The following is a 20689-nucleotide window of genomic DNA, read 5'->3' on the forward strand; positions in this document are numbered from 1 at the left end:
AATTGGGCAGCTATAGTGAATGCACCAGGGGAGCAGGAGACCTGACCTCCTCTCTGAGATATTGTACTGCCCTACAAATTGGTCAAAATGCAAACACCATTTGGGTTGGTCTTTCACAGTCCAATCCACTTGCTGTGTAGCTTGGAAGAATTTGGTAACATGTGCCTCTGAACATATGGTGAGTGGTAGCAACACCTGCCATCTCCAAAGATGGAGAATTATATTTTTGTATGTTTGCTGGTGTTCTTACTTTGCTTCTTTTCTGTGTTACTACTGTTTGTACAGAGAATCTAAACTAGAACATTTTATTTTCCTCATTATTCATCCCAGAAATCTGTGTCAAATTTATTTTTATTAATTTCAAAGCCTTTTTAGTGGTCAGTGTCATATGATGGTGAAGACAGCCTTTTGTGTTTCAAATTGGAGGTTATGTTCTATTTCTATTTTGGGTGCTTTAACAGCTGAATCTGAAACTGTAGTTTGATATAAAATCAGACTGATTCCAATATGTTGCTACTTCAGCAGTGACTCTAGCTGTTGGGAAAAAGAGGATGCATGTTTTCAGCCTGCTATGTTTAAACCACTTCATTTAAGGCAAGGTAGGCACGGTCAATTAAAAACATAGAGCACACCTAGCATTTTGTTAGAATATATTTCACCTCCCACTGTTTTATCTTGTGCAAATTGAGACACTCCTGAGGTCCACTGCAGAGTATTCTGCAGAAGTCAGTGCCATTATTATGTTTGGAGTTTTTTTAGTGTAAATTTTGCAAAGTGTTGCTGTACTTCACATATTCGCAGAAATAGAAACAAAAGAAAAAGATTTCCTATAGGAAACTTCACTAAAATTGCAAAGGAAATCAGACATATTCAAAGTGACCATCTGAACTGTATCAACTGTCTGAATAATGTTGCTTCCTCCCGGCTAAAACAAGATCAGCACAGCACATGTCTTGTTTCTGTTATTTGGGCTGATTGCAGATGTTGCCACCACTCACCATATACTCAGAGGCACATGTTACCAAATTCTTCCAAGCTACGCAGCAAGTGGATTGGACTGTGAAAGACCAACCCAAATGGTGTTTGCATTTTGACCAATTTGTAGGGCAGTACAATATCTCAGAGAGGAGGTCAGGTCTCCTGCTCCCCTGGTGCATTCACTATAGCTGCCCAATTTCCCTGCTTTTTAAAGTTTGATAGAAATATCTGTGGGCTATAGGTACATTATTAAACCGCAAGATTTTTTGCCTATTAGTGAATTTATACATAGTTTCATGTGGTTAAAGTGAAAATTCAGTAAGAAAACAATAGAATTCGAAGTAAAAACATTTAAGAACTACATCAAAATTATGAAGATAGAGGAAAAACCCCACCGCAGCCCAGCTTCTCTATATCGCCAAGCGCGGGGCCCTCCAAAGCTCCATAGGATGGAGAAGTTGGTAGAAATCTATTAAGCATAGCCAGGAGAGAGAACTGAAGGAGGAAGTTTCCTACTTCCTCTCTTACCTTGATGTCCTTTTCAAGGCTCAGGTTGATTATTTGACCCTTGGAAAAGCGACGCATGAGTGTTTGTGTGCATGCACTTTTTCTCTTTCTGTCACTTGTGTGTGTGTGTGTGTGTCAATCGGGAGGGGGAGAGAAGAGATGAGAGGGGAGGCAAGGAAAGAATGCCCACGGCACTTGCTCAAACATCCAAATGTGCCCACTGGTATAAAAAACTTGTTGACCCCTGCATTGGAATAAAGTTAGAGAAATGTCATCTTTGAAAGAGTGTCTTGGTGACGACAAAGTATGCTAACAGTCAACTATTGTCTGCCTCTTGCCTACAGAGCACCTGCCCCATTGGTTGAGCAGTTGTGACATCATGGAATGTTCTCAAAGGATTCTAAATGGTCAGGGAAAAGGAGTCAGCAACAGAATCTTGACAATCCAGGGACCCATTGCATGGTCTGGGAGAACCTGTTACTGCAACATAACGGACAGAGCGGGAAAGATGGGTGAGAGGTATCAAGTGGTGAGATGGTATGTGGGAATTCCCTCTAACGGAAATGAGAATACAAAACCCCTGATAGCTATAGATTGTTTTATGCCAGGGTGGCTAAGCTGTGGTTCTCTAGATGTGGATGGACTCCAAATCCCATCAGCCCCAGCTTGCATGGCTAGGTATGATGGTAGCTGTAATCAGACAGCCACCCCTATGTGCAGGGTTGTAGTCGTCCAGGGTCCTGGTGGGTCTTAGACCCCTTACTGAGCAGGGTCCCAGAAGGGTCTCTTTGTTTCCAGGATCCTGTGAAGCAATCTGCATAAAAGGGGAGTGTGTTAGCCATTGAGAAGAGGCTTCTGACATGCTTCCTTGTCCTTTCCTGCAGATTGGAGCCAATCAAGAGTGAAGGAAGGTGAGTCAGCCACTGAGAAGACTCTTCTCAATATCTAACACACTCCTCTTTCATGCAGATTGGCCCGTAGGGATGTCTGTTGTTGTGGGAGAAGGCATTAACAAGGATCTCATTCTGAACTCAGCAGTGAAAAGCAGGGGAGGTGAGTGGCTGTGACTATCATGAAAGGACCCTACACTTCTGAATTTGCCACTACGCTATAGCCATAGACAGAATGGAGCCACTCTGCCCATCTGTTCCCTGACCTCAACTAAACCGCAGTTTCCAACCCATTGATGTAATAAACCTTAAACAAAACTATGCAGGTAAGAAGCCAGCAGGGGTGTGGGGGCTTTCCAGTGTTTTGCACCGCCTGCAGCATGTACGACTATCTGCCTGTTGGACAGAAATTGTGGGTGTGCTCTCAGTGCAATATGCTCCTGGCTCTCTGGGAACGACTTGAGGCCAAGGTGGCTGACCTGGAAAAGCTGAGAGAGGCAGAGAGGTGTGTGGAGGAGGCCTTCAGGGACGTTATAGCAGTGTCCCATTCCAAGGATGATAGCTCTCCTGCTATCGTGGAGAATGATGGTCTCAGGGAAGGAGAGCATCCAGCTGAGGAAGAGGGAAACGATCCCTTAGAAGGGACCCATTCCTTGGGGGATGAGCAGCTATCCTCTCGTGCAGAGGATATATCTCCAGGGGGTGGAGGGATCCTTGTAGTGGGTGATTCGATCATTAGGAACATAGACAGTGGGGTGTGTGATGGGTGGTGCAGACCGCAAGGTGTTTTGCTTACCTGGTGCAAAGGTTGTGGATATTGCCCGTCGTTTAGATAGTTTGGTAGACAGTGCTTGGGAGGAGTCAGTGGTCGTGGTGCACGTTGGCACCAACGACATGGGGAAATGCAGCCGTGAGGTCCTGGAAGCAAAATTTAGGTTGCTAAGTAGGATGCTGAAAGCCAGGACCTCCAAGGTGGCTTTCTCTGAAATGCTACCGGTTCCATGCGCAGGACCAGCCAGACAGGCCCAGCTTTGCAGTCTCAATGCGTGGATGAGACGATGGTGTCGGGTGGAAGGGTTTGGATTTGTTAGACACTGGGGAACATTTTGGGACAAGCCGGGCCTGTACAAAAGGGACGGGCTGCACTTGAACCAGAATGGAACCAAACTGCTGGCACTTAAAATTAAAAAGGTGTCAGAGCAGCTTTTAAACTGACTGAGGGGGGAAACCCGACAGGAGCTGAGGAAGGTCCAGTTCGGAATAAACCTCCCCCCTGGGATAAAAACCAAAGAAATGATGAAATTTTAAAAGGGGTAGGCCTAGACGTAGGCATTGTGAGAGCAGGGGCACAGGATATCAATTCAGAAGGGCAAAATTACCACAGGCCAAACCACAAGTGCCAAAGACACTTGAAGAGAGAGACTGCTTACAAGTGTCTGTACGCTAATGCTAGGAGCCTGCAAACCAAGATGGGAGAACTGGAGTGCTTGGTCTTAGAGAAGAGCATTGATATAGTGAGCATAACGGAGACCTGGTGGAATGGAGAAAACCAGTGGGATACGGTTATCCCTGGATATAAACTATATTGGAAGGACAGGGAAGGATGTATTGGTGGCAGAGTCGCTCTATACGTGAAAGAAGGCATTGAATCCAGCAAGCTTGAAACCCCAAAAGAGGTGGACTCCTCCACAGAATTGTTGTGGGTGGTGATACCATGCCCCAGGAGGGATTTAATACTGGGAACAATCTATCGTCCCCCTGATCAAAATGCTCAGGGAGACCTTGAGATGAGATATGAAATTGAGGAAGCATCCAAACTAGGAAATGTGGTAGTAATGGGCGACTTCAACTACCCAGACATAGACTGGCTGCATATGTGTTCCAGTCATGACAAAGAAGCAAAGTTTCTAGATATTCTAAATGACTATGCCCTAGACCGGTTGGTCATGGAACCGACCAGAGGGACGGCAACCCTGGACTTAATCCTCAGTGGGGACCGGGACCTGGTGCGAGATGTAAGTGTTGTTGAACCGATCGGGAGCAGTGACCATAGTGCTATTAAATTAAACATACATGTAAATGGCCAATTGCCAAGAAAATTCAACACGGTCACATTTGACTTCAAAAGAGGAAACTTCACAAAAATGAGGGGATTGGTAAAAAGAAAGCTGAAAAACAAAGTCCAGAGGGTCACATCACTCAAAAATGCTTGGAAGTTGTTTAAAAACACTATATTAGAAGCTCAACTGGAGTGCATACCGCAGATCAGAAAAGGTACCGCCAGGGCCAAGAAGATGCCAGCATGGTTAACGAGCAAAGTCAAGGAAGCTCCTAGAGGCAAAAAGTCTTCCTTCAGAAAATGGAAGTCTTGTCCAAATGAAGAAAATAAAAAAGAACACAAACTCTGGCAAAAGAAATGCAAGAAGACAATAAGGGATGCTAAAAAAGAATTTGAGGAGTACATTGCTAAGAACATAAAAACCAACAACAAAAAATTCTATAAATACATTCAAAGCAGGAGACCATCTAGGGAGGTGATTGGACCCTTGGATGATAAGGGAGTCAAAGGTGTATTAAAGAACGATAAGGAGATTGCAGAGAAGCTAAATGAATTCTTTGCATCTGTCTTCACAGTGGAAGATATAGGGCAGATTCCTGAACCTGAACTAACATTTGCAGGAAGGGATTCTGAGGAACTGAGACAAATAGTGGTAACGAGAGAGGAAGTTCTAAGCTTAATGGACAATATAAAAACTGACAAATCACCAGGCCTGGATGGCATCCACCCGAGAGTTCTCAAAGAACTCAAAGGTGAAATTGCTGATCTGCTAACTAAGATATGTAACTTGTCCCTTGGGTCCTCCTCCGTGCCTGAGGACTGGAAAGTGGCAAATGTAACGCCAATCTTCAAAAAGGGATCCAGAGGGGATCCCGGAAATTACAGGCCAGTTAGCTTAACTTCTGTCCCTGGAAAACTGGTAGAAAGTATTATTAAAGCTAGATTAACTAAGCACATAGAAGAACAAGCCTTGCTGAAGCAGAGCCAGCATGGCTTCTGCAAGGGAAAGTCCTGTCTCAGTAACCTATTAGAATTCTTTGAGAGTGTCAACAAGCATATAGATAGAGGTGATCCAGTGGACATAGTGTACTTAGACTTTCAAAAAGCGTTTGACAAGGTACCTCACCAAAGGCTTCTGAGGAAGCTTAGCAGTCATGGAATAAGAGGAGAGGTCCTCTTGTGGATAAGGAATTGGTTAAGAAGCAGAAAGCAGAGAGTAGGAATAAACGGACAGTTCTCCCAATGGAGGGCTGTAGAAAGTGGAGTCCCTCAAGGATCGGTATTGGGACCTGTACTTTTCAACTTGTTCATTAATGACCTAGAATTAGGAGTGAGCAGTGAAGTGGCCAAGTTTGCTGACGACACTAAATTGTTCAGGGTTGTTAAAACAAAAAGGGATTGCAAAGAGCTCCAAAAAGATCTCTCCAAACTGAGTGAATGGGTGGGAAAATGGCAAATGCAATTCAGTATAAGCAAGTGTAAAATTATGCATATTGGAGCAAAAAAATCTGAATTTCACATATACACTCATGGGGTCTGAACTGGCGGTGACCGACCAGGAGAGAGACCTCAGGGTTGTAGTGGACAGCACGATGAAAATGTCGACCCAGTGTGCGGCAGCTGTGAAAAAGGCAAATTCCATGCTAGCGATAATTAGGAAAGGTATTGAAAATAAAACAGCCGATATCATAATGCCATTGTATAAATCTATGGTGCGGCCGCATTTGGAATACTGTGTACAGTTCTGGTCGCCTCATCTCAAAAAGGATATTATAGAGTTGGAAAAGGTTCAGAAGAGGGCAACCAGAATGATCAAGGGGATGGAGCGACTTCCTTACGAGGAAAGGTTGCAGCATTTGGGGCTTTTTAGTTTAGAGAAAAGGCAGGTCAGAGGAGACATGATAGAAGTGTATAAAATTATGCATGGCATTGAGAAAGTAGATAGAGAAAAGTTCTCCCTCTCTCATAATACTAGAACTCGTGGACATTCAAAGAAGCTGAATGTTGGAAGATTCAGGACAGACAAAAGGAAGTACTTCTTTACTCAGCGCATAGTTAAACTATGGAATTTGCTCCCACAAGATGCAGTAATGGCCACCAGCTTGGACGGCTTTAAAAGAAGATTAGACAAATTCATGGAGGACAGGGCTATCAATGGCTACTAGCCATGATGTCTGTGCTCTGCCACCCTAGTCAGAGGCAGCATGCTTCTGAAAACCAGTTGCCGGAAGCCTCAGGAGGGGAGAGTGTTCTTGCACTCGGGTCCTGCTTGCGGGCTTCCCCCAGGCACCTGGTTGGCCACTGTGAGAACAGGATGCTGGACTAGATGGGCCACTGGCCTGATCCAGCAGGCTCTTCTTATGTTCTTAGGATCTCCCACACCCATTCACCAGCTTAATGGGCAATGCAGAGGCCCATTAACTCACAGGCCACTCTATTAGATTAACAAAAGGAGGGATAATGTCAACATCATAGTGGGTTTCTTTCTCACACTTGCAGGAATCAAAATCAGAGGCGGGGTGACTACCCCTACAACCTTTTTTTTCTTTTTTGTCACTGTGTATCCAGAGATTGTGATGAGAAAAAACAGAATTTTCTCTTCGCTGTGCAGCTCTTACCTTCTGTGTCCATTGTCATGCATCCAAGTTAGACCCAACGCATGTTCAAAATTAGACCCAACGCATGCAAATGGCTCCCTTCATTATAAACAGCTGTCTGAAGGAGCTGCATGACATGGTTTTATGGTACCACAAGGCTCCCTTGTAGGACTGTAATAAGTTATTTATGTATTTATTATTTGAGTTATATCCTGTCCTTCCTCCCAGCAGGAGCACAGGGTGCCAAATAATCTAGATCAGGTTGGCTGGACTTCCTGTTTAGACTACAACAGCATCTAATACTGTATATCAGGATGGTTAGACTTCAGGTTTTTGGTATTTAATTTTATTTCTATTATTACTAACAATACCCAAGATCCGACAACCAGAGCCAGCCACCAAAAATATGCACTTACAGTTAAAAAATTCTAGGCAAGGAATATTTTTATGAGTGCCGAAATTCAACTTTTTTATACTGAGCTACACACATTTCCATTGAACAACCAAAAAAACTACAGACAAGAGCTTTCCTGTTTCCCAAACAACAGGAAAGGTTTTCTGGGGGACAGAGTATGTTACGGTGGGAGCATCATCCTGGAAGGCCCAATCGACACATAATTTCCCCCACATTTATATTTTGAGTGTGGTTCTGTGTACTGAAACACATGATGTTCCCGAGAAAGAATCAGGTCTACCATGTGGGTAGAATTGTTTCATTTCTTACTCTTCTATGCACCTTGTTTTTGATGCAGCCCACTCCTCCTAGAAATATTTTCATATATAAACATTTGATATATTTAGGTCTGCACTTTCGCAGATTTAACGATGAATACATCCTATTGATCTCTGTAGGAATGTATTTGATTGTTCAATGTAAGCCTACATCAAAAAGCATACATACTGTAATTACAGGCAATGATAAATGAAAAATGTTAATAACTCCAATTATGATAATTACAGGTTGGTATTTTCCTTTCACAATTGGTGTTTGGATTATATAAACTTAAGAATAAGGAAAAATGAAAAGAGTAAAACCACATTCCAAATTCTGCACAAACTCTTTCTAATGTACCCATTGACAGGAAACAGTTTCAGGAAGTATAACAGACCCAGCATGCCTTGCCTTGTTTCCAGTGAAAGGGAATTGCTGATATGGCACATTTCATAAGTTTCATTGAAGCCATTTTCTTTTTCTGGCAGCAAATGTGTATATCACAGAGAATGTACACTCGTGCGATGTTGCATGTGAATAACTGTACAAGTGAACAGCCAAACTACTTCTGTACCCACTTACACAGAATACAGTTGTTGACTGTAACATGTGAAGAGGGCCAGTATGTTTGCCGGATCTAATTGTGATCTTATGTGAGCTTTCCATTTTTTGGGGGGGAGGGGAAGGAGATGATAACTTCATGGTCGTTGCTTCCCTAACAATGACCTTCATTGTTTAAGAACACTAGAAATATTGAGTATCCATGGTTGACTCCGGCGAAGGATGGTTCATCGTTCTCCAAAATGGATGTTTTGGTGTCCATGTCATTTCCTGCTGCAACAGACAGGCTTTGTTGGTCTGCATGTTAAATTTACAAAGATAAGAACTGTTGACCCCATGGACACAGAATTGCACCTTGCAGCACTGACTGGTTTGGTGCTTTGTGTTTTAATCCTGACAATGGCTGTTTTGTTGTGCTTCAAATTCACCATGTTGTGTTTGGCACCTGGTAAGTTTCCCCCCATTCACATTTGGACTGTTGTGCGGTCAGTCGGTCACCTAGAAGACTCTTCTCAGTGGCAAACACACTCCCCTTTCATGGGGGGTGTCTCCCAGGGATCGCAGCTGTTGCACTAGCCGTGCCACCCAATCCAGTCCAGTCCAGTGCCAGAATTGGATCAGTTCAGTGAACTAATTCTACCCCAACACCAGCTAAATCATTTGTATGGGCACCGGCCCGCCTTGCAGGGTTGTTGTTCCATGGTTCCAATTTTTGGATACCGAGCCACACACATTCTAAGCGAAGATCCATACATAGTACAGACAATAGCTTTCCTGTTTCAAAACCACCGGGAAAGGTTTTTTGGGCGACAGAGTATGTTACAGTGGGAGCCCCATCCTCAGAAGTACAATCGATAGGTAAGTTTCCCCCCATTCACATTTGGACTGTTGTGAGGTCAGTCAGTCACTGAGAAGACTGTTCTCAGTGGCAAACACACTCCCCTTTCATTGGGGGGTGTCTCCCAGGAATCGCAGCTGTCGCGCTAGCCATGCCACCCTATCCATTCCAGTCCAATGCCAGAATTGGATCAGTTCAGTGAACTAATTCCACCCCAACACCAGCTAAATCATTTGTATGGGCACCAGCCCGCCTTGCAGGGTTGTTGTTCCATGGTTCCAATTTTTGGATACCGAGCCACACACATTTTAAGTGAACATCCATACAAAGTACAGAGAAGAGCTTTCCTGTTTCACAAACACCAGGAAAGTGTGAGAAGGTCAAAATAAAGGCACCAACTCACATTTGTTCAGTCAAAGCTCTACATTTATTAGAGAAATGTTAGATCACATTCTCTTGTGAAAGCCTCAGTTCTTTCCAGCCCCATATCTTTTAACAGAGGTTTCCTTCTCAGAAAGATGCTTCCATCTTTCGGGGCTTGTGGATGAGTGAATTCCCTCTGTGAGTGTATTCTCCTGCATGGCTGCAATCCTATCCACATTTACTTTGAAGTCCATTGGATTGGTCTGCACAGCACACTGATCAGTGTGGGACCGGCTTCCAAGTAAACGTGCATGGATCATGATCTCTGCCTGCAGTCCCTGGAAATCTTACTTTTCAGTAAGCAGACGGGTGGGTTTTGCGAGCATGAAGAGAGATGCTGTAATAGGCGCTAAGGGGGTTAATGAAGAGTTTCACGAGGCATAAGCAGCCAGCCGCTTCAAAATGAAACACACGACTGATCAGATTGAAGTATTTGCAGTCTCGCTGGTGCCCCTTTTCTTCAAGCACCCCTCTGCCTGCTCCATACCAACACAAGCATCATTATCCAAATCAGCCTCCCTGGGGTCTACAGTTCCACCCACCACCCCCGCCTTTCCCGGGAAAAAGTGGATTGAGGTTGCCCCCAGGTGTTCTGAGATGGAATATATTGTGCAGGAAGCAGCAAGAGCGGTTGAGGAAGTTTTCTATTAAGCAGCCGGAAACGAACTGACGAAGAGGACAGAGCAAGGGGGCAGCGTCGGGGAGGATCCAGAAAAGAAGAGGAAGAGAAACGTTTACACGCACAGAAGTGGATGCGGTTTTTCAAGTAAATCCTGTTTTTAACCGCATTGATTAAACCTGGTGTTAAAAGCAAAAGCAGCACAATCCACGCACTTTTGTTAAAACGTTGAGTAAACGATCAAAATTTAAAGGATCTCCATTTTGGACCAGATGCAGATTTTCTTGCCGTGTAAACAAGCTGTCTGTTCTGAATCTCCCACCATTCAACTTCATTGGATGACTCTGGGTTCTAATATTATGGGAAAGGTTCTGGTACCTGTTTGTATAGGAGGGTGAAGACTAAGGGTGAAGACTAAAACTTGCCCAAGTAAACAAGAGTTTTTAAGCACTTTCTTTTGCTTCTTGACTTAAGTGTAAATATCATTTATCTTTAACTCCAATTCATGTCTTGAAACTAACATTTTTATTTATATCTTTAGTGTGCCAGCACCTACCCTGTGGAATTCCCTCCCTTTGAATATTAGGCAGGCGCCATCTCTGCTATCTTTTCGGCGCCTTTTGAAGACTTTCCTCTTTCAACAAGCCTTTTAAGTTGAGACCTATCCCAGTCTGCGTCTTTGTTAGAATTGCTTAATATGTTTTTTAATAATGTTTTTAACCCTTTTTAAAGTTGTTTCTTAAAAAGTTTTTAACGCTGTTTTGTTTTAATGTATTTTAAGATCTGTTTTTATGATGTTTTAAAGTGTTTTTAGCGCTTTGTTTGCCGCCCTGGGCTCCTGCTGGGAGGAAGGGCGGGATACAAATTAACTAATCATCATCATCATCATCATCATCATCATCATCATCATCATCATCTAGCTGCAGCTAGTGCAAAATGTGGCAATGAGACTGCTTACTGGGGCAGGGTATTGCCAACATGTCACCCCACTGCTGGAAGAATTGCACTGGCTGCCCATTTGCTACCGGGCCAAGTTCAAGGTTCTAGTTTTGGTGTACAAAGCCCTATACAGCTTGGGACTAGGATACCTGAAAGACTGTCTTATCCCTTATATACCCAGTGGATCACTGCACTCTGTAGGTGAGGGCCTCCTGCAGATACCATCTTATCAGGAGGTCCATTCTGCACAACATAGGAAATGGACCTTTAATGTGGTGGCACCTACCCTTTGGAATTCCCTCTCCTTAAATATTAGACAGGTACCATCTGTTATCTTTTCGGCGCCTATTGAAGACCTTCCTCTTTCAACAACATTCAGGACAGACAAAAGGAAGTACTTCTTTACTCAGCGCATAGTTAAACTATGGAATTTGCTCCCACAAGATGCAGTAATGGCCACCAGCTTGGACGGCTTTAAAAGAAGATTAGACAAATTCATGGAGGACAGGGCTATCAATGGCTACTAGCCATGATGGCTGTGCTCTGCCACCCTAGTCAGAGGCAGCATGCTTCTGAAAACCAGTTGCCGGAAGCCTCAGGAGGGGAGAGTGTTCTTGCACTCGGGTCCTGCTTGCGGGCTTCCCCCAGGCACCTGGTTGGCCACTGTGAGAACAGGATGCTGGACTAGATGGGCCACTGGCCTGATCCAGCAGGCTCTTCTTATGTTCTTATGTTCTTAACAAGCCTTGTAAGTTGAGACCTTATCCTGGTCTGCGTCTGTGTTGGAATTGCTTTTTAATATGTTTTAAAACCTTTTTTAATGTTTTAAATCTTGTTTTGAAAGCTTTTTTTAAAAAAATGTTTTTAAAGATGTTTTGTTTTAATTTATTTAAAAGTCTGTTTTTATGATGTTTTAAAGGGGTTTTAGTGCTTTTCTTTTCTCCCTGGGCTCCTGCTGGGAGGAAGGGCAGGATATAAATCAAATAATAAATAAATAAATATCAGTGTGCTTTGGTTTCATATTAAATATCTTGTTTTGCTGTTGTATTCATGAATGAACAGCTGTGTATTCTTTAATAGAACATTTCACCAGGGCAAACCAGAGCACGTCCTAAGGGCTAGTTCAGATACAGCAATTTTATTTTCTTCATTTCTGTATAGTAAAATTACATGTATGCCCATATAATGATTGCAAGTGTGTATATGTTGCAAATCTGCTGTTTCGTGTACCTTCCCAGCATGTGCATGCAACAAAATTATGTTTGTCATACGTACAATATATAAGCCTATGTATGTGACTTATGGTAACAAGCAATATGCATATAGGAAATAATCATATGTGAAATAGCTTTAGGCTTGTTTTACAAATGCACTTAAACCACTGAGCTGCAGTTGCTGATGGCTGAATTTGAATTACCCAGTTTCAAGAGACATTTAGATCTCATAGTGTCTGGAGGCTGTCAGAAGTACACTCGATTTCTGTACTAACCTTTGAAATCAATTGCTGAAGCTCTATATTCTGTTGAGTTACACTGGATCTGGATCTTTAAGCTAAGAATATCATTGTTAAGGGTTTTATGACCTGTCATGATCTGGGGAGCATATAACTTACTAGGATTTCTCTCTAGCAATGGAAGCTACATATGATGGCAGTGAAGTAACTGTAGTAATGGAGGAAATAGAAAGCACATACACTTATGCATCTCCAGTGCCATCTAAAAAGAAGAAGAAATATAGAGGTCCTGGAGATCAAGGGGAAAAAACGAAAAAGCCCAGGTGGGTAATATCTCCCTTCTTATTTGGTGTATATCATATGAGGAACTTTCAGGATTACTGTTCTTTAGCACGCTTTCTTTTCCCTAAAAGAAGTCGGCCTTGTAAACAACTTCACTGAAGTAACTAGTCTGCAAATATACAAACAAATTGCTAGCCTGCTGGCAAGTGGCAAAAACACAGAGAGCTCTATTCCTCCTGTAGCAGCTTTCTGCATTTTTGTTCTGGATGTAGAAGAGGGAGATAGATTGCCTTCTCTTGCAGCCACTTGGTTTCTTTGGTGGGCATAGAGAAAGGATGGAGCACTCCGTCTGTCTTCTGCTAGCCTGCTTGAATTCTATGCACTTGCCCGCATGCAATTCCTTGTTTCCTTTGGCTGCTGTTTAACTACAACCCTGATTTGAGAAATGTAGGCCTTGTTCATGAAGACCAAAGAAAATTGCCAAAACCGTAGTGTTGAGAATAGAAACCAGCCTGTCATGGATCTTAATTTTAAAAGTTTAACACTGTCATCAGGGATAAGATAGTGTAGATGCATCTGATATTCTGAATATCTTTTGCTACAAACTCAATTGGAAAGGTTAAAATGTTGAACTCCGTTTCCATAACTTAAGGTGACATTCAGTGATATCCACTTGCTTGTGCATTGGAAATCTGCTGGCACAATGGGACTTCTGCTTCCCCCCCCCCCCCAGCTCCTTGCCCATACCTCATATCGGCTCTAGAGGGTCCCTCAATCCATTCTAGCAGCTCTTGAGGGTGGGTGGGCTTGCGAGACTACAGGGGAGAGAAAAGAGAGTTCTTATCACATAAAGAGATACCCACTTGCAGTACACTGGATCTTACCTTGAGTGCACAAGTACAACTGCCAAGCAGTAAGTTTGTGGTGGGAAAATTAAGTTTGTTTCAGATATAATCCGAGTGTTTGGGTGCTTGAGAGAACATTTGAAGAATACTTTTTTTATCTTGTTTACAATAAAATAGTGTTTTACAACATGGCAGAAGGTGTATTGACTGGTCCATGGAGAAGTATTTATTTGCCCCTTACACATGCATTATGCATGAAAAGAAAAGTGAGTGAGTTCAGGGCAGGCAGTCCCTTGCCAATGCTTGTTTTGTCCCTCTCTAAGACACTTCCTCTGTTTTTCTCAGGTTTATATGCCGCAGTATTCGTGTAAGTGCCAGAACAGATAATCTTGTACACAGAGAGCCTTTGGGACTGAAAGAGTAGGGTGAATGGGACTGGATGGGACAATTAAGGCATCAAGATACATGTAATAAGCCTTTCCCTCTGATTGGGTCCAGGGCAACTCTAGCTCTGAGGATCCTGACAGGAATGAAAGAGAAACTTGCTATAAAGAAGCTTCTTGCTGTCTTGCTTTGCTAATCCTGGATTTGGGAAATGATAAGGATTAGATAAGAGAGCATTCACCAGTGCTGTAAATATGCAGGTACACAGCAGGAAGAAAGTGCTAAGAAGAGCCCTATGATCAGACAAACCCTCTGATCCAGCATCCTGTGACCCACAATGTCTAGCTAGATGCACCTTGGAAGCCCACCACCAGGGCATGAGGCAGTAGTTCTTCCCCACTGTTATGCCCCAGCAGTTGACATTCTGAGCTTATTGCTTCTGAACGTGGAGATTCCATTTCGCTATCAAGGCTAATAGCCTGTGATTGAGCTGTTCTTCATGACTGATTCATCATCCTTTAAAGCCATCTTGGTGGCCATCCCCACATCCTATAGCAGTTAATTCCATCAATTATAATCTGTTGTGTGGCGAAGTACTTTGTTTATGCCCTGAACCTACTGCCAGTCAGTCTGATCAAGTGACCAAAAGTATTCTTTGAGAGACCAGCTTCATAACCCGTGGCTTGTTTTAAACAAACCATGGCTAACATTAAATTCAGTTTGTTGGTCCAGATGACACAATAAGGTATGGTTAAGCAAAAACAGGCGTGAAAGCTTGTGAGTGCCTTGCAGTTGCAAAACTCACTATGCCTCATTCTTTGTCATGCTAAACTATGGTTTAGTGTGACATCCATATTGTTCCACTGACCTTGCTTCCAAGTGATCATGAACAGGATTACACTATTGTTTACTGAATAAAGCTTCCAGTCTTTATACAATTTTGTTAAAACACTTTTTCCATTTTCTTTGTATTGAAAACCAAATCTGTAAATGCTGGCCTGGGTTAAGTGGATTTTTTTGCTTCCCGTGTGATTTGCGAGTAGATTGCAAAAAGTCTGGTATTTGCTTGCTTTTCAGATCTGCATACCTTCTATATTATTATGACATATACCTGAAAGTTCAACAGGAGCTCCCGCATCTTCCCCAGTCTGAAATTAACAAGAAGATCAGTGAGAGCTGGAAGCTGCTTAGTGTGGCTGAGAAGAGTTATTATCTGGAGAAGGCCAAGTTAGAAAAAGAAGGTCTAGACCCGGTAATTCACCCTAGCTAAGTAGTTTATTTTCATGGTGCTTGCTGGTGTGAAAATCCTGATAGAATGTTTTGCTATAAATAAAATACTTAAAATATCATGGACTTTTACTTGTTTCTAAACTCTGCTACTTACTCAGTATTGTTTTTAGCCAGGAATAACTGTTTTTTTAGAGTGGAGGAGTATTTAGGTGTCCTTGAATTTCTGCTGGTGGTGTCTGGTCATATCCTGGCTCTGGATGGAAAACTCCCAGTTGCCTGATAGTCTGTGCAAGAACCTAAGAACCTAAATATTTTGTCAGCCCCAGCACAGCAGTGTCGGGAGCTTTATTAGTAACAAAGAATGGTTAAAAGGGCCACTAGCTAGATGATTGTTTAACTCTGCACTTTACCATCTGTGACATTTATAGATCATGTAGGTTTTGTTGAATATAAATGGCTGCTTCTATATAGAAAGCATGCATAACCAAGTACAAAAATACACTGCTGAAAAATATATTTGCATGAAATAACTGCACACTAATGTGTGTGAGGCATGTGTGTTTTAGAAGGGATACAGTGGTGGACTTTATTGAAAAGCTCCCTCAAGCTTTAGAAAGAGCAAAAAGAATTAAAAGTGAGGACAGGTATGAACACTTTAGTAAGAATAAGGAGGTCTTGGTAGCATTTTGCTGTTAAAAGTTATTTGATATGCTAACAATGTATCAAACAGCAGCCAAACTGATGTCCTTGTGCCCCTTGTTTGCCCTTTTCCATAGAACTCGAAGTTGTCTTCCCTGACTGCTGTAGTTCCAGACATTCCAGGTTTCCGTAAAATCCTCCCTCGTTCAGATTATATAATTATTCCCAAAGGCACTCTCCAGGAGGAGAGAAGCAAGCAACACTTGGAACTCTGTGTGACCCAGGGCCAAACAGCAACAGAAGGACTAACAGCCTGTACTAATGTCACAAATGTTTCCCACAGTACCGTGCAGAACATCCTTTCTGTAGATTCCAGCCACATTGGCATTTCTGAGCAGTGCATTGCCATTGAAGGGGTTTCAGAAGACCATGCCTCATTTGTTCAGTCAGATACTATAGAAGAAGTTGTTGCATCGGAGATCTTGTCTCATTATGTGAGACCTGCTGCACATAAAGTGGCTGGAGATGTCCTCTTGGATGAAGCCTCTTTGGAAGTAAGCGATGGCTATCCCTATCAAGCAGCCAGTGTGGTTATTGAGGAGACTCTGGTAAACAGCTTGGATGCCTCCAGTGGGGGCATTACTGTGGCACAACCACAGGCTTCCAAGGGCCTCTCTGTTGTAACAGTGGTGACTAGACGAGTAAGTAAAGCTTTTGATAGCTTTTTCTCTTGAGTTTCCTTGCTGCCTGATCTGGTGTATGTTACTGGTAAATAAATGCCGCTGGTGTCAGTGGGACTTTTGTCAAATGTAATCTGCATAGGACTGCAGCTTTATTTCTGTTGCTGATCGCTGTATTAGATACCCATGAAACAAAATCTCTCCTGGTCTATAGGTAGCTTGACAGATCAAGATGGCTGCATCTGTAGGCCTTAACTACCGCTGCTCTTTTGTCTTTGCAGAGAAGGTGTGATAAATGACTAGAACATAGAAAACACAAGCAACCTTATTCTCTCTTTGTTTATAGGATCCAGAAGAAAGTAATTCTTCAACACCTACTGCTCAGTTCATTATGCTACCTCTGCCTGCCCATTCTGTTTTGGAAAATCCTACATCAATCAAACTGGTCAGTAAAAGAAATGCTGATGCTGTCTCTCTTACAGTGTTTATATATCATTCACTTTTCATGCATTTATATTAGTTATGTCTAGGATACGCTAAGGAACTCCCTCATTCTAAATCAGACTGTTGGTCAATCAGAATTATTGCTGTCTCTCCTGACTTGCAGCAGTTCAAGCAATTTTTCCAGTAATTTTCCAACCCTGTTGGAAGCCTTTGAATATATGCAAAGTATGTGCTCCAATGCTAGCTTTGTCTGATACCGTCAGGCAAGAGGTGGGGAACCTTCAGCCTTTGTGCTAGATGCTGCCTCCTCATCCACCCTTCAGTATTCTCTCCTTGCCCCATCATCCCTCACTACAATCAGGACTATATTGGAGAAAACAGAAGGTCTTTTTCAAGACTAGTTGTGTGTGTGTGGAGGGGGAGCATTTTCAGGGCAGTCACAGCTGAGAAGCGAAGGATTAACCCTTCCCATCGCATGTACTGTGAATTTCTATGATGCACTTTGGATTGAAAAAAAATTCTATTGGCTCAAATAAAAGATTTTTTTCCCCACGTCTAATTGAGGGTGGCTGGGAACATGCTGGGAAGAGAATGTCCATGAAGATCCTATTCCCTCCAGCACTTAGACTTGAAAAAGTCTAAAACTCTTTTTTTTAAATCTTAATTGTTAGTGGGATGAGAAGAATTGTGGGTGTATGTGTGCCTGTGTGTGTACTGTTTGTGTGTGTGGCCAAACTCAATTTTCATTAGGCCATGCATATCACTGGCATGAAGTCTACAAAGAGTTGGCCAAGAAAGAATACACAGCCTAACAAAAATAATTTTTTTTTTAGTTGCCAAGGATGTTTTAATGACTTTAGGGTATTTTGGGGATGCTAAATCCAAAAATGACATTAGTTTTGCCGAATTGGCTCTAGTTTTTGAGATAATGGATACCCCTCAAATGACAATTGTACCCCAATACGACCTGTAGCTGCTGACATGCAGCAGGGTTTGGTCTGTCTTTTTACTCTTGAACATTGTTTTGCAAGTTTATCCATTGCATATAATATCATATTGATACTTTTTTTTTTTTGAAGAGGAATATGAGTTCGTCACGAAGAGGCTGCTTAAACAATCCTAATGCATTCTGCTACATTTGTGGCGAACAGGGCCGGTTCCAAAGGGCGGCCAGGTTGGGCACTGGCCCGAGGGCCCCGCAGCTCTAGGAGCCCCTGGGGGGCCCTCCGCTCCCCTTCCGCGATCCCACGGATCGCAAGACGAGCTTCCGAACCGCCTGCCATCCCTCACGCTTCACCTACCTTTCTCTGCTGTTCACGCAGGGTTGCCATCAATAAAGATGGTGGCCGAGGTTTCCGTAAGGGACTGAAGCCTCTGCCGCCATCTTGGTTGATGGCAGCAATGCGCGCGCTGCATGCCATCAACCAAGATGGTGGCAAAGGCTTTAGTCCCTTACGGAAACCTTGGCCGCCATCTTTATTGATGGCAACCCTGCGCGAACAGCAGAGAAAGGTAGGTGAAGCTCTGGGGATGGCGGGGGATGGCTGGCGGTTCGGAAGCTCGTCTTGCGATCCACGGGATCACGGAAGGGAAGCAGATGGGCCCGGGGCAGGCTAATGCCCAAGGGCCCCCGCATTCCTGGAGCTGGCCCTGGTGGCGAATACACTCTGCAAAAACAAAGAAAAAGCATCACTGACTTCGTAAAACAAGCATATCTTGCTTATTTTGGAGTGAAGCTTGGAGATCAAGATAAGTCTTGGGCTCCCGATAAGGTTTGCAAAACCTGTGTAGAGTGCCTACGACAGTGGAAAAATGGAGACAGGAAACGTTTAAACTTTGGTGTGCCTATGGTGTGGAGAGAGCCGCAAAACATCACGATGATTGTTATTTTTGTGTTGTGAATGTGAAAGGCTTCAATCGCTACAAGAAACATAAGTGGGAGTATCCTGATTTGGACTCAGCAAGGCGACCTGTGCCACACAGCAAAGACGTTCCCATACCAGTGTTTACCTCACTGCCTGACCTTCCATTGTCAGATGTTGAAGAAATGCTGGAAGTGGAGTGAAGCACAGGTGGTAGCCCTGGAAGTGGATATGAAGAAAGCTTTTCAACACCTGAGCAGTTCTCCCGAAAAGAACTCAATGATCTGATACAAGACCTCAGTCTGTCAAAGCAAGCATCTGAACTTTTAGCATCCAGGCTAATGGAAAAGAACTGTCTACAGCCAGAAGCTAACATAACAGCTTATCGGACAAGAGAGGAGGGACTTCTTCCATACTTCAGCCAAGATGAAGAACTTGTATACTGCAATAACATTCCTGGACGTCTTCTCCAAATGGGACTACCGGAATATCGACCAGAAGATTGGCGGCTTTTTATAGACAGCTCCACCAGAAGCTTGAAATGTGTTTTATTGCACAATGGTAACCGCTATGCATGTCTTCCAATTGCTCACTCAACAAAACTTAAAGAAGAATATGAAAATACCAAAATGGTCTTGCAGAAGCTCTGCTATCATGAGCACTGGTGGTCTATTTGTGTTGATCTAAAGATGGTGAACTTCTTGCTTGGGCAGCAAAGCGGATACACGAAGTATCCTTGTTTCATCTGTTTGTGGGATAGTAGGGCAAAGCAAGATCATTGGAAAAAAGTGACATGGCCTTCAAGGGAACACATGACTAGGTGCAGCGAACATCATTAACAAGCCATTGGTTGACAGAGAAAAAATCATTCTCCCACCACTCTATATTAAGCTTGGACTGATGAAGCAATTTGTTAAGGCCTTGAACAAAGATGGTGATTGCTTCAAATACATTTGTAGATCGTTCCTTGGACTGACTATGGAAAAACTAAAAGCAGGAATCTTTGATGGTCCTAAAATTTGTAAACTCATCAATGATTTGAATTTCACTAAATTTATGAATGATGTTGAAGCTTCTGCCTGGTGCAGTTATGTCTCAGTTGTCAAGAACTTCTTGGGTAACCACAAAGCAGACAATTATGAAGAATTGGTGCAAAACATGCTCGCTAACTTTAAACATTTGGGTACTAATATGAGCATAAATGTACACTATCTCCATAGCCACTTAGACAGATTTCCGGATAATCTTGGTGATTTTGGTGAGGAACAAGGGGAGAGGTTCCATCAGGATATAAAGGTGATGGAGGAAAGGTATCAAGGCAGATGGGACAGACACATGATGGCAGACTACTGCTGGAGCCTCCAATGTGATTGTCCTGATGCCCCACATAAAAGAAAATCGTACACATAGCGTTTTTCTATGCATTAATTGTGATTATCTGAATCAGCTTATTTTGTTTTAATGTTATTGTACTGAATACAACGCCATTAGGTATTTCATGTGTTTTCTTTTGTATGATTTGAGACAGTTTCCATGTCATTTGTGGGTAGGCTATGCCTGACCATTAAATGTTTTGATGTTTTTCAATGGGGGCATCCATTATCTCAAAAATTAGAGCCAATCTAGCAAAACCGATGCCATATTCGGAATCAGCAACACAAAGTTACCCTAAAACATCAAACATCATTGGCAATAAGATTAGTGTTGACCAGTGATATCCTTCTTAAATATAAGTTCCTGAATAGAC

The 20689-nt window shown here is 42.8% G+C and overlaps 1 protein-coding gene across 8 annotated transcripts in view; it reads left to right on the top strand.

The window, feature by feature from the left end:
• Nucleotides 1–20689, top strand: part of HMGXB3 (HMG-box containing 3) — a 58458-nt gene that overhangs the window by 12929 nt on the left and 24840 nt on the right. For 3 of the 8 annotated variants that reach the window (XM_061617353.1, XM_061617349.1, XM_061617356.1), the window contains 4 exons: nt 12752–12899; nt 15165–15339; nt 16094–16657; nt 16983–17081. In XM_061617353.1, the coding sequence (XP_061473337.1) occupies nt 12754–12899; nt 15165–15339; nt 16094–16657; nt 16983–17081 (984 nt within the window). In that variant the 5' untranslated portion in view covers nt 12752–12753. Of the gene's footprint in view, nt 1–1829; nt 2023–10166; nt 10332–10358; nt 10660–12751; nt 12900–15164; nt 15340–16093; nt 16658–16982; nt 17082–20689 lie in introns of those variants that run through there. The other 5 variants (XM_061617350.1, XM_061617348.1, XM_061617351.1 and 2 more) reach the window with 4 other exon arrangements.

Source organism: Rhineura floridana, chromosome 3, assembly GCF_030035675.1.
Source record: "Rhineura floridana isolate rRhiFlo1 chromosome 3, rRhiFlo1.hap2, whole genome shotgun sequence".
Lineage (NCBI taxonomy): Eukaryota > Metazoa > Chordata > Lepidosauria > Squamata > Rhineuridae > Rhineura > Rhineura floridana.